Source organism: Dendropsophus ebraccatus, chromosome 7 (genome assembly GCF_027789765.1).
Source record: "Dendropsophus ebraccatus isolate aDenEbr1 chromosome 7, aDenEbr1.pat, whole genome shotgun sequence".
Classification (NCBI taxonomy): Eukaryota; Metazoa; Chordata; class Amphibia; order Anura; family Hylidae; genus Dendropsophus; species Dendropsophus ebraccatus.
Window position 1 is genome coordinate 2,845,339 of NC_091460.1, and position 13,287 is coordinate 2,858,625.

The 13,287-nt window shown below is 48.8% G+C and overlaps 2 protein-coding genes and 1 pseudogene across 2 annotated transcripts in view; 1 reads left to right on the forward strand and 2 right to left on the reverse strand.

Moving 5' to 3' along the window:
- The window catches only part of LOC138797152 (zinc finger protein 84-like), an 863,099-nt gene that overhangs the window by 687,530 nt on the left and 162,282 nt on the right, over positions 1–13,287 (reverse strand). The window lies entirely within an intron of this gene.
- The window catches only part of LOC138797148 (zinc finger protein 665-like), a 128,557-nt pseudogene that overhangs the window by 8,156 nt on the left and 107,114 nt on the right, over positions 1–13,287 (forward strand).
- Positions 908–7,479, reverse strand: LOC138797183 (zinc finger protein OZF-like). The gene is made up of 3 exons (XM_069977023.1): positions 7,293–7,479; positions 6,988–7,108; positions 908–3,154 (listed from the first exon to the last, which is right to left on the reverse strand). The coding sequence occupies exons 1-3, from the start codon at positions 7,443–7,445 to the stop codon at positions 2,268–2,270; spliced, it is 1,161 nt and encodes a 386-aa protein (XP_069833124.1). The 5' UTR covers positions 7,446–7,479; the 3' UTR covers positions 908–2,267.

A 13,287-nucleotide genomic window follows, 5' to 3' on the forward strand; every position in this document is an offset into this window, starting at 1 on the left:
CGTGAGATACAGTGCATAGGCTTCTAGCAACTTTGCTCTATTCGGATCAGTTCCTTACTTTCTGTCCTGCTCTGTGTTCCTCTTGTCCACAGCGTGGGTTAGGATGATCCCTGACTTGTCCTCTCTAGTAGCGACTTAACACTGCATAGTGTTTAGTGGTGTTACATGATAGAAACTGTGTCTAGATGCATGTGCTCTCCGTCTAGACCACAACTTAGACTGGGGACCGGGCAGAAGCCAGGGCCCAACTTGACTGCTGTAGGGAGCGTCCTAGCTTGCGTCCTTCCTCTACAGAATCTAAAGCAGAAGACCCTCACACTTCCTCTACCCATGTGACTTCCTTCCTACAGCATATGTAACCTGTGCTGTGAGTGGGTGAGGAGTGCGTGTGTAAGAAGTAAAGAGAAAGGTGATAGGTTAGAAGAAGAAAGAACTCTCATTGATGTACAGATCCATGTGATACATAAGAAAAATAACCCTATAGTTCCTACGGAATTCCGCGGTGGAGATCTCGCCTGCCTGAGTGTGCCATAGCCGTCTTTGGGAGGGCTCGTGCGCTTCCGCTGCCACCACTCTCCGCTGAAAGAATTGAATCAAAGCTCTCCTATAGTTGGGCTATGGCACACTGAGGCAGGCGGGATCTCCCACCGTGGGTTTATTGTACTGCGGGATATCTTGTACACTTTCATGTAGGTGGTAATAAAAATGTAGAAAAAGACAGTGGCACTAACTGATCTACATACTTGTGCAGATTCTTTTATGGACAGTCAGGTGCAGGTAACCGGACGGGTTTGCATGGCTGCGCTTCAACAGCAAGATGGCCGCACAGAGAGACTATGAGGCTTGCAACACCGATTCTCCCACCAGAAAGGATACAAATACAAACTACAGATCACAGTACAAAAATGGAAAAAAAAAGTTATAGGGGTCAGAATCAAGCAGTTTAATTTTTTTTAAGAGTAGTAAAATAAAACAAAAGTTCTACACAGTGTATATGGTTGTAATCGTACTGACCCACAGAGTACTCGCAACCTCTCTGTTCTACCTCATAGGTCTCACCTTATAGGTCACTCATTTCATTCACTCCACAGTTTGTTTGTCAAACACATTCAGGCGCCACTAAACCAATGTTGTTCACACTGCGGCATTATTACCATATGGGGCCACAGCAGGGGCATTATTACCATATGGGGCCACAGCAGGGGCATTATTACTATATGGAGGACACAGCAGGAGGCATTATTACTATATGGAGGACACAGCAGGAGGCATTATTACTATATGGAGGACACAGCAGGAGGCATTATTACTATATGGAGGACACAGCAGGAGGCATTATTACTATATGGAGGACACAGCAGGAGGCATTATTACTATATGGAGGACACAGCAGGGGCATTATTACCATATGGGGCCACAGCAGGGGCATTATTACCATATGGGGCCACAGCAGGGGCATTATTACCATATGGGGCCACAGCAGGGGCATTATTACTATATGGAGGACACAGCAGGGGCATTATTACTATATGGAGGACACAGCAGGAGGCATTATTACTATATGGAGGACACAGCAGGAGGCATTATTACTATATGGAGGACACAGCAGGAGGCATTATTACTATATGGAGGACACAGCAGGAGGCACTACTATATGGAGGCACAGCGAGGGATATTATTACTATATAGAGAACAGCATAAGACGTTATTACTATATGGGGGCACAGCAGGGGACATTATTACTATATGGGGTACAGCAGGGGGCATTATTACTATATGGGGCACAGGGGGCATTATTACTATATAGGGGTCACAGCCGGAGACATTATTACTGTATGGGGGGCACAGCAGGGGGCAATATTTATATATGGGGGGACAGCAGGAGACATTACTACAATATGGGAGGCACAGTAAAGGGTCCTACATACAGGGGGCCATTCACATAACTACTCACTTTATAACACATGAGAGCAGACAACTGAATTATTATAGTTTAGGACACAAAAGATGATAAAAGGGAAGGAAGTGACGCCTCTGGTTAAAGATGTTACCTGTGAGTCACTAAATGATGTTTCTAGTATTTTGTTCCTAGTGCCCCGAGATGGAAAAGGTTGGTAAACACTGTAGGAGACCGTACAGTCCTGATACAGCTCCGCAGATAGGAAATAAAAAGAGATGCAGCTTTTAGAATTCAAGGAGGAGTGGTCAAAGGGTTAATTGCTATCTTCCCATATATATTTTCTAAATATAGATCAAAATGGCTTCCCTCAAGTGTGAATTCTGTAATGTCTAAGAAGATTAGACTTATCTGTAAAACATTTCCCACATTCTGAACATGAATATGGCTTTTCTCCTCTGTGAGTTCTCTTGTGTTGATCAAGATGACTTTTTTGTGTAAAACACTTCCCACATTCTGAACAAGAATATGGCTTCTCTCCTATATGACTTCTTTTGTGTGTATGCAAATAAGATTTAACTGTAAAACATTTCCCACATTCAGAACATGAATACGGCTTCTCTCCTGTGTGAGTTCGCTCATGAACAACAAGACTTGATTTATTTGTAAACCATTTCCCACATTCAGAACATGAATACGGCTTCTCTCCTGTGTGAGTTCGCTCATGAACAACAAAACTTGATTTATTTGTAAAACTTTTCCCGCATTCTGAGCAAAAGTACGGCTTTTCTCCAGTGTGAAGTCTCTCATGTCTAACAAGATGTGACTTCATTGAAAAACATTTCCCGCATTCTGAACATGAATATGGCTTCTCTCCTGTGTGAATTCTTTTATGTGAAACAAGGTGTGATTTCTGTATAAAACATTTCCCACATTCTGAACATGAAAACGGCTTCTCTCCTGTGTGACTTCCTCTGTGTGTAGAAAGATTTGAGCTTTTTGTGAACTCTTTTCCACATTCTTCACATTGAAACCTTTTTCTCTCTCTTAGCTCCGTGGTCGCAGTGTGTGAGCGGTCAGGAGAAGGTTCCTCATGGTCAGGAGGATTATATGATAGATCTGTAGTGTGACGTCCTGGATATACAGTAATGGGGAGGAGGGCTTCTCCTGAGGAGTGCTGCTCCGCACCTTCATCCTCTTCTTCTTTATAATTCAGCGGTAGCACAATGTTCTCCTCATAGATGTTACCGGCGTTTTCTGTATGGAGATGAAGTAGATATTAAAACTTATTTTCAAGTACAGAAAGATTGATGACATTTCTATCAGCTGAAGTGTTACTGTAATGTAGCTGTAAGGTGGAGCCCCCCCTTATATCCCTGTGCCCCCCCCCCCTCACTATACTGCACTATACATATATACACAGGGGGGGTTACTGTAATGTAGCTGTAAGGTGGAGCCCCCCCTTATATCCCTGCCCCCCCTCACTATACTGCACTATACATATATACACAGGGGGGGGGGGGTGTTACTGTAATGTAGCTGTAAGGTGGAGCCCCCCCTTATATCCCTGCCCCCCCCCTCACTATACTGCACTATACATATATACACAGGGGGGGGGGTTACTGTGATGTAGCTGTAAGGTGGAGCCCCCCCTTATATCCCTGCCCCCCCCTCACTATACTGCACTATACATATATACACAGGGGGGGGGGAGTGTTACTGTAATGTAGCTGTAAGGTGGAGCCCCCCCTTATATCCCTGTGCCCCCCTCACTATACATATATACACACGGGGGGGGGGGGGGGTTACTGTAATGTAGCTGTAAGGTGGAGCCCCCCCTTATATCCCTGTGCCCCCCCTCACTATACTGCACTATACATATATACACGGGGGGGGGGGAGTGTTACTGTAATGTAGCTGTAAGGTGGAGCCCCCCCTTATATCCCTGCCCCCCTCACTATACTGCACTATACATATATACACAGGGGGGGTGTTACTGTAATGTAGCTGTAAGGTGGAGCCCCCCCTTATATCCCTGCCCCCCCTCACTATACTGCACTATACATATATACACAGGGGGGGGGGTGTTACTGTAATGTAGTTGTAAGGTAGAGCCCCCCCTTATATCCCTGTGCCCCCCCTCATTATACTGCACTATACATATATACACGGGGGGGGGGGGGTTACTGTAATGTAGCTGTAAGGTGGAGCCCCCCCTTATATCCCTGTGCCCCCCCTCACTATACTGCACTATACATATATACACACGGGGGGGGGGGGGGGGTTACTGTAATGTAGCTGTAAGGTGGAGCCCCCCCTTATATCCCTGCCCCCCCTCACTATACTGCACTATACATATATACACAGGGGGGGGGGTTACTGTAATGTAGCTGTAAGGTGGAGCCCCCCCTTATATCCCTGCCCCCCTCACTATACTGCACTATACATATATACACAGGGGGGGGGGGGGTTACTGTAATGTAGCTGTAAGGTGGAGCCCCCCTTATGTCCCTGCCCCCCCCTCACTATACTGCACTATACATATATACACAGGGGGGGGGGTTACTGTAATGTAGCTGTAAGGTGGAGCCCCCCCTTATATCCCTGCCCCCCCCCCCCCCCCCCCCCTCACTATACTGCACTATACATATATACACAGGGGGGGGTTACTGTAATGTAGCTGTAAGGTGGAGCCCCCCCTTATATCCCTGCCCCCCCCTCACTATACTGCACTATACATATATACACAGGGGGGGGGTTTACTGTAATGTAGCTGTAAGGTGGAGCCCCCCCTTATATCCCTGCCCCCCCCCTCACTATACTGCACTATACATATATACACAGGGGGGGGGTTACTGTAATGTAGCTGTAAGGTGGAGCCCCCCCTTATATCCCTGCCCCCCCTCACTATACTACACTATACATATATACATAGGGGGGGGGGGTGTTACTGTAATGTAGCTGTAAGGTGGAGCCCCCCCTTATATCCCTGTGCCCCCCCTCACTATACTGCACTATACATATATACACAGGGGGGGTGTTACTGTAATGTAGCTGTAAGGTGGAGCCCCCCCTTATATCCCTGCCCCCCCCCCCCCTCACTATACTGCACTATACATATATACACAGGGGGGGGGTGTTACTGTAATGTAGCTGTAAGGTGGAGCCCCCCCCTTATATCCCTGTGCCCCCCCTCACTATACTGCACTATACATATATACACAGGGGGGGAGGGGTTACTGTAATGTAGCTGTAAGGTGGAGCCCCCCCTTATATCCCTGCCCCCCTCACTATACTGCACTATACATATATATACAGGGGGGGGTGTTACTGTAATGTAGCTGTAAGGTGGAGCCCCCCCTTATATCCCTGCCCCCCTCACTATACTGCACTATACATATATACACAGGGGGGGGGGTGTTACTGTAATGTAGCTGTAAGGTGGAGCCCCCCCTTATATCCCTGCCCCCCTCACTATACTGCACTATACATATATACACAGGGGGGGGGTTACTGTAATGTAGCTGTAAGGTGGAGCCCCCCCTTATATCCCTGCCCCCCCTCACTATACTGCACTATACATATATACACAGGGGGGGGGGGTTACTGTAATGTAGCTGTAAGGTGGAGCCCCCCCTTATATCCCTGCCCCCCCCCTCACTATACTGCACTATACATATATACACAGGGGGGGGGGGTTACTGTAATGTAGCTGTAAGGTGGAGCCCCCCCTTATATCCCTGTGCCCCCCCTCACTATACTGCACTATACATATATACACAGGGGGGGGGGGGGGTTACTGTAATGTAGCTGTAAGGTGGAGCCCCCCCTTATATCCCTGCCCCCCCTCACTATACTGTACTATACATATATACAGGGGGGGGAGTGTTACTGTAATGTAGCTGTAAGGTGGAGCCCCCCCTTATATCCCTGCCCCCCCCTCACTATACTGCACTATACATATATACACAGGGGGGGGGGGGGGGGAGTGTTACTGTAATGTAGCTGTAAGGTGGAGCCCCCACTTATATCCCTGTGCCCCCCCCCCCTCACTATACTGCACTATACATATATACACAGGGGGGGGTTACTGTAATGTAGCTGTAAGGTGGAGCCCCCCCTTATATCCCTGAGCCCCCCCCACTATACTGCACTATACATATATACACAGGGGGGGGTTACTGTAATGTAGCTGTAAGGTGGAGCCCCCCCTTATATCCCTGTGCCCCCCCCTCACTATACTGCACTATACATATATACACAGGGGGGGGGTTACTGTAATGTAGCTGTAAGGTGGAGCCCCCCCTTATATCCCTGCCCCCCCTCACTATACTGCACTATACATATATACACAGGGGGGGGGGGGGTTACTGTAATGTAGCTGTAAGGTGGAGCCCCCCCTTATATCCCTGCCCCCCCTCACTATACTGCACTATACATATATACACAGGGGGGGGGGTTACTGTAATGTAGCTGTAAGGTGGAGCCCCCCCTTATATCCCTGTGCCCCCCCCCTCACTATACTGCACTATACATATATACACAGGGGGGGGTTACTGTAATGTAGCTGTAAGGTGGAGCCCCCCCTTATATCCCTGCCCCCCCTCACTATACTGCACTATACATCTATACACAGGGGGGGGGGGGGTTACTGTAATGTAGCTGTAAGGTGGAGCCCCCCCTTATATCCCTGTGCCCCCCCTCACTTTACTGCACTATACATATATACGGGGGGGGGGGGGGTTACTGTAATGTAGCTGTAAGGTGGAGCCCCCCCTTATATCCCTGTGCCCCCCCTCACTATACATATATACACAGGGGGGGGGGTTACTGTAATGTAGCTGTAAGGTGGGGCCCCCCCTTATATCCCTGCCCCCCCCTCACTATACTGCACTATACATATATACACAGGAGGGGGGGGGGGGGGTTACTGTAATGTAGTTGTAAGGTGGAGCCCCCCCTTATATCCCTGTGCCCCCCCTCACTATACTGCACTATACATATATACACAGGGGGGGGGGGGTTACTGTAATGTAACTGTAAGGTGGAGCCCCCCCTTATATCCCCTGTGTACCTCCCTTCTCCCATACCTGGTATAGCAGCTCCCGGCGCCTCCTCCTCCTTCACCTCACTCATACACGGGGGATCGCCCCTCATCCTCTCTTCTTCTGCTTCATCCTCCACTTTAATATTAGTCACCTGATCTCCCCCCTGATGGGACATATAGAACAATTCAGTACAATCCAGCAGACAGGAGGGAAAATCTAACACATCAACATAAGAAACCAGCAACATGTATCTATCAGCCTCATCACATCTATGAGTGCAGGAGCAACAACCACCAGCATCGGGGGGCGCTATAGAGATATAGTGCTATAGCATCAGCCTCATCTACCTGCTGATTGTCTGCTGGGACATTTCCCTCTGGACAGTCCTGGGAATCAAGAGGACGGGGACATCTATCACCTGGCGGCTGATCCTCCATCATGAGCGGCTGCTCCCCCCGGTACAGATCCTTGTGTCCTTCTACATACTCCCACTCCTCCATGGAGAAATAGACGGCCACATCCTGACACCTTATAGGAACCTGACACACACAAGAGAAAAAACGCTTTTCCAAGTCGTCAACACCAATAATTACATCTATAGGAAATACGAGAAATGTCTACAAAAATAGGCCAATAAGTATGTGAGTAACGGGGAAACCCTGAACCTCAAATCACTTCCAGCAACAAAATGTAACACCCCTCCTCCTGTAAGCTTACCTTACTGCTGGGGTCACACACTGATAGTAACACAATGTAACATCCCTCCTCCTGTAAGCTTACCTTACTGCTGGGGTCACACACTGATAGTAACACAATGTAACATCCCTCCTCCTGTAAGCTTACCTTACTGCTGGGGGGTCACACTGATAGTAACACAATGTAACATCCCTCCTCCTGTAAGCTTACCTTACTGCTGGGGTCACACACTGATAGTAACACAATGTAACATCCCTCCTCCTGTAAGCTTACCTTACTGCTGGGGGGTCACACTGATAGTAACACAATGTAACATCCCTCCTCCTGTAAGCTTACCTTACTGCTGGGGTCACACTGATAGTAACACAATGCAACATCCCTCCTCCTGTAAGCTTACCTTACTGCTGGGGTCACACTGATAGTAACACAATGTAACACCCCTCCTCCTGTAAGCTTACCTTACTGCTGGGGTCACACACTGATAGTAACACAATGTAACACCCCTCCTCCTGTAAGCTTACCTTACTGCTGGGGTCACACTGATAGTAACACAATGTAACATCCCTCCTCCTGTAAGCTTACCTTACTGCTGGGGGGGTCACACTGATAGTAACACAATGTAACATCCCTCCTCCTGTAAGCTTACCTTACTGCTGGGGGGGTCACACTGATAGTAACACAATGTTACACCCCTCCTCCTGTAAGCTTACCTTACTGCTGGGGTCACACTGATAGTAACACAATGTAACATCCCTCCTCCTGTAAGCTTACCTTACTGCTGGGGGGTCACACACTGATAGTAACACAATGTAACATCCCTCCTCCTGTAAGCTTACCTTACTGCTGGGGGGTCACACTGATAGTAACACAATGTAACATCCCTCCTCCTGTAAGCTTACCTTACTGCTGGGGTCACACTGATAGTAACACAATGCAACATCCCTCCTCCTGTAAGCTTACCTTACTGCTGGGGTCACACTGATAGTAACACAATGTAACACCCCTCCTCCTGTAAGCTTACCTTACTGCTGGGGTCACACACTGATAGTAACACAATGTAACACCCCTCCTCCTGTAAGCTTACCTTACTGCTGGGGTCACACTGATAGTAACACAATGTAACATCCCTCCTCCTGTAAGCTTACCTTACTGCTGGGGGGGTCACACTGATAGTAACACAATGTAACATCCCTCCTCCTGTAAGCTTACCTTACTGCTGGGGGGGTCACACTGATAGTAACACAATGTTACACCCCTCCTCCTGTAAGCTTACCTTACTGCTGGGGTCACACTGATAGTAACACAATGTAACATCCCTCCTCCTGTAAGCTTACCTTACTGCTGGGGGGTCACACACTGATAGTAACACAATGTAACATCCCTCCTCCTGTAAGCTTACCTTACTGCTGGGGGGTCACACACTGATAGTAACACAATGTAACATCCCTCCTCCTGTAAGCTTACCTTTCTGCTGGGGTCACACACTGATAGTAACACAATGTAACATCCCTCCTCCTGTAAGCTTACCTTACTGCTGGGGGGGTCACACTGATAGTAACACAATGTAACATCCCTCCTCCTGTAAGCTTACCTTACTGCTGGGGTCACACTGATAGTAACACAATGTAACATCCCTCCTCCTGTAAGCTTACCTTACTGCTGGGGGGTCACACACTGATAGTAACACAATGTAACATCCCTCCTCCTGTAAGCTTACCTTACTGCTGGGGTCACACACTGATAGTAACACAATGTAACATCCCTCCTCCTGTAAGCTTACCTTACTGCTGGGGGGTCACACACTGATAGTAACACAATGTAACATCCCTCCTCCTGTAAGCTTACCTTACTGCTGGGGGGGTCACACACTGATAGTAACACAATGTAACATCCCTCCTCCTGTAAGCTTACCTTACTGCTGGTGGGGGTCACACTGATAGTAACACAATGTAACATCCCCCCTCCTGTAAGCTTACCTTACTGCTGGGGGGGGGGGGGGGTCACACACTGATAGTAACACAATGTAACATCCCTCCTCCTGTAAGCTTACCTTACTGCTGGGGTCACACACTGATAGTAACACAATTTAACATCCCCCCTCCTGTAAGCTTACCTTACTGCTGGGGGGGGTCACACACTGATTGTGTTTGTAACACAATGTAACATCCCTCCTCCTGTAAGCTTACCTTACTGCTGGGGTCACACTGATAGTAACACAATGTAACACCCCTCCTCCTGTAAGCTTACCTTACTGCTGGGGTTACCTTACTGCTGGGGTCACACTGATAGTAACACAATGTAACATCCCTCCTCCTGTAAGCTTACCTTACTGCTGGGGTCACACTGATAGTAACACAATGTAACATCCCTCCTCCTGTAAGCTTACCTTACTGCTGGGGGGGGTCACACTGATAGTAACACAATGTAACATCCCTCCTCCTGTAAGCTTACCTTACTGCTGGGGGGGGGTCACACACTGATAGTAACAAAATGTAACATCCCTCCTCCTGTAAGCTTACCTTACTGCTGGGGGGGTCACACACTGATAGTAACACAATGTAACATCCCTCCTCCTGTAAGCTTACCTTACTATCAGTGTGTGACCCCAGCAGTAACACAATGTAACATCCCTCCTCCTGTAAGCTTACCTTACTGCTGGGGTCACACTGATAGTAACACAATGTAACATCCCTCCTCCTGTAAGCTTACCTTACTGCTGGGGGGGTCACACTGATAGTAACACAATGTAACATCCCTCCTCCTGTAAGCCTACCTTACTGCTGGGGTCACACACTGATAGTAACACAATGTAACATCCCTCCTCCTGTAAGCTTACCTTACTGCTGGGGTCACACTGATAGTAACACAATGTAACATCCCTCCTCCTGTAAGCTTACCTTACTGCTGGGGGGGGGTCACACTGATAGTAACACAATGTAACATCCCTCCTCCTGTAAGCTTACCTTACTGCTGGGGGGGGGGGTCACACACTGATAGTAACACAATGTAACATCCCTCCTCCTGTAAGCTTACCTTACTGCTGGGGGGGTCACACACTGATAGTAACACAATGTAACATCCCTCCTCCTGTAAGCTTACCTTACTGCTGGGGTCACACTGATAGTAACACAATGTAACATCCCTCCTCCTGTAAGCTTACCTTACTGCTGGGGGGGTCACACTGATAGTAACACAATGTAACATCCCTCCTCCTGTAAGCCTACCTTACTGCTGGGGTCACACACTGATAGTAACACAATGTAACATCCCTCCTCCTGTAAGCTTACCTTACTGCTGGGGTCACACTGATAGTAACACAATGTAACATCCCTCCTCCTGTAAGCTTACCTTACTGCTGGGGGGGTCACACTGATAGTAACACAATGTAACATCCCTCCTCCTGTAAGCTTACCTTACTGCTGGGGGGGTTACACTGATAGTAACACAATGTAACATCCCTCCTCCTGTAAGCTTACCTTACTGCTGGGGGGGGGGGGGGTCACACACTGATAGTAACACAATGTAACACCCCTCCTCCTGTAAGCTTACCTTACTGCTGGGGGGGGGGTCACACACTGATAGTAACACAATGTAACACCCCTCCTCCTGTAAGCTTACCTTACTGCTGGGGGGTCACACTGATAGTAACACAATGTAACACCCCTCCTCCTGTAAGCTTACCTTACTGCTGGGGGGGGGGGGGTGTCACACTGATAGTAACACAATGTAACACCCCTCCTCCTGTAAGCTTACCTTACTGCTGGGGGGGTCACACACTGATAGTAACACAATGTAACATCCCTCCTCCTGTAAGCTTACCTTCCTGCTGGGGTCACACACTGATAGTAACACAATGTAACACCCCTCTTCCTGTAAGCTTACCTTACTGCTGGGGGGGGGGGGGTCACTGCCCTGTTTGTGCTGCTCATCCATCTGCAGTTTGTCTTTCCGGAGGGGGCGGTGCCAGTCCTCTGATGAGATCACCAGCCAGCCTCCAGTCAACACCCCTATACAGCTCCTTAGCCAATCAGCTTTCAGCAAGGCTCTAGAGCCACCTGCCCCCTCTGTGTAAGGTATTATAGAAGGACTGGGCTCTCCAGCTCTTCTGAAAGCGGAAACAAACCTCCCTGGGTCCCTCCTCCCTCTCCCAGCTGCCCAGCCCTCTCTCCCTGCACATGTAGCACGTGTATACAGCATTGCTGGCAGCGCCCATATCTCTCCCCATCCAGTCTGCTTGTAGCCTGAGCATAGGTCTGCGAGAATTACATAGTGTGAACCCGCCCTAAGGTGGGAGCTGCCACAAATCTACACACAGGATGCTGCCCCAACTACAGAACATGCGGAAGAAATGCGTAAATAAAATAAAAACAACCGCGCTCCTTATAGACACAGTATACTCCTAAGTTACCAGTGTCCGTATCGCTGCAGGTCACTGCTCCCACTCAATTAAAACAGTGAAATAAAAATAATATTCGTGTTGTGCCGCGCTAAAAATAAAAACCTCATAGGTTTAGGACATTATAGTTGTAAACATATTGTACCAATGAAATGGTTAGTTTTTCCGCATTCTCTATTTCATCTGCTGTTGGAGATGAAGTCACTCACCACATTGGTGTGCTGGTTGTGCTTTGACTTGTGGTCCTCCGCATCAGCAGATACAGCATCAGATAGATTAGTTTCTTTAACCCCTTAGCGACCCATGACGTACCTGGTACATCATAGAGCCGCGGGGGGAGTCCAGAGAAGGGTCCAGCCAGGACGCAGCTCTGAACGGCACCGCTCCCAATCTGCAGCCAGGCAGTGCCTCTATTAGCCGGCGCGGGTCCAGTTGCCGCTAATTAAGCACTTCAATGCAGCTGTCAAACCTGACAGCTGCATTGAAGGGCTTTATATACAACATCCCCGGTGTCTAGTGGGTCGGATCTCCCCCCCCCCCCCCGCAATGCGATCGCAGGGGGGAGATCCGTTCTTCTGCCCGTGCCGGGCCTCAGCGTCGCAGTGTAGCAATCTATGACCGATCTGATCGATCTTTGCTGTGTATATACAAGTCCCCCAGGGGGATCAGTGCTGTGTATATACAAGTCCCCCAGGGGGATCAGTGCTGTGTATATACAAGTCCCCCAGGGGGATCAGTGCTGTGTATATACAAGTCCCCCAGGGGGATCAGTGCTGTGTATATACAAGTCCCCCAGGGGGATCAGTGCTGTGTATATACAAGTCCCCCAGGGGGATCAGTGCTGTGTATATACAAGTCCCCCAGGGGGATCAGTGCTGTGAATATACAAGTCCCCCAGGGGGATCAGTGCTGTGTATATACAAGTCCCGCAGGGGGATCAGTGCTGTGTATATACAAGTCCCCCAGGGGGATCAGTGCTGTGTATATACAAGTCCCCCAGGGGGATCAGTGCTGTGTATATACAAGTCCCCCAGGGGGATCAGTGCTGTGTATATAGGAGCCCCCCAGGGGGATCAGTGCTGTGTATATAGGAGCCCCCCAGGGGGATCAGTGTTGTGTATATACAAGTCCCCCAGGGGGATCAGTGCTGTGTATATACAAGTCCCCCAGGGGGATCAGTGCTGTGTATATACAAGTCCCCCAGGGGGATCAGTGCTGTGTATATACAAGTCCCCCAGGGGGATCAGTGC

Bases quoted from the DNA above. Each gene is read 5' to 3' on its own strand.
- LOC138797183 (XM_069977023.1), bottom strand. From the start codon at position 7,445: ATGGAGGAGTGGGAGTATGTAGAAGGACACAAGGATCTGTACCGGGGG. The intron at 7,109-7,292 runs GTAGATGAGGCT...ATGTCCCATCAG, and splicing joins TCCCAGCAGACAATCAGCAG to GGGGGAGATCAGGTGACTAA. The intron at 3,155-6,987 runs GTATGGGAGAAG...ATCTCCATACAG, and splicing joins GCCGGGAGCTGCTATACCAG to AAAACGCCGGTAACATCTAT.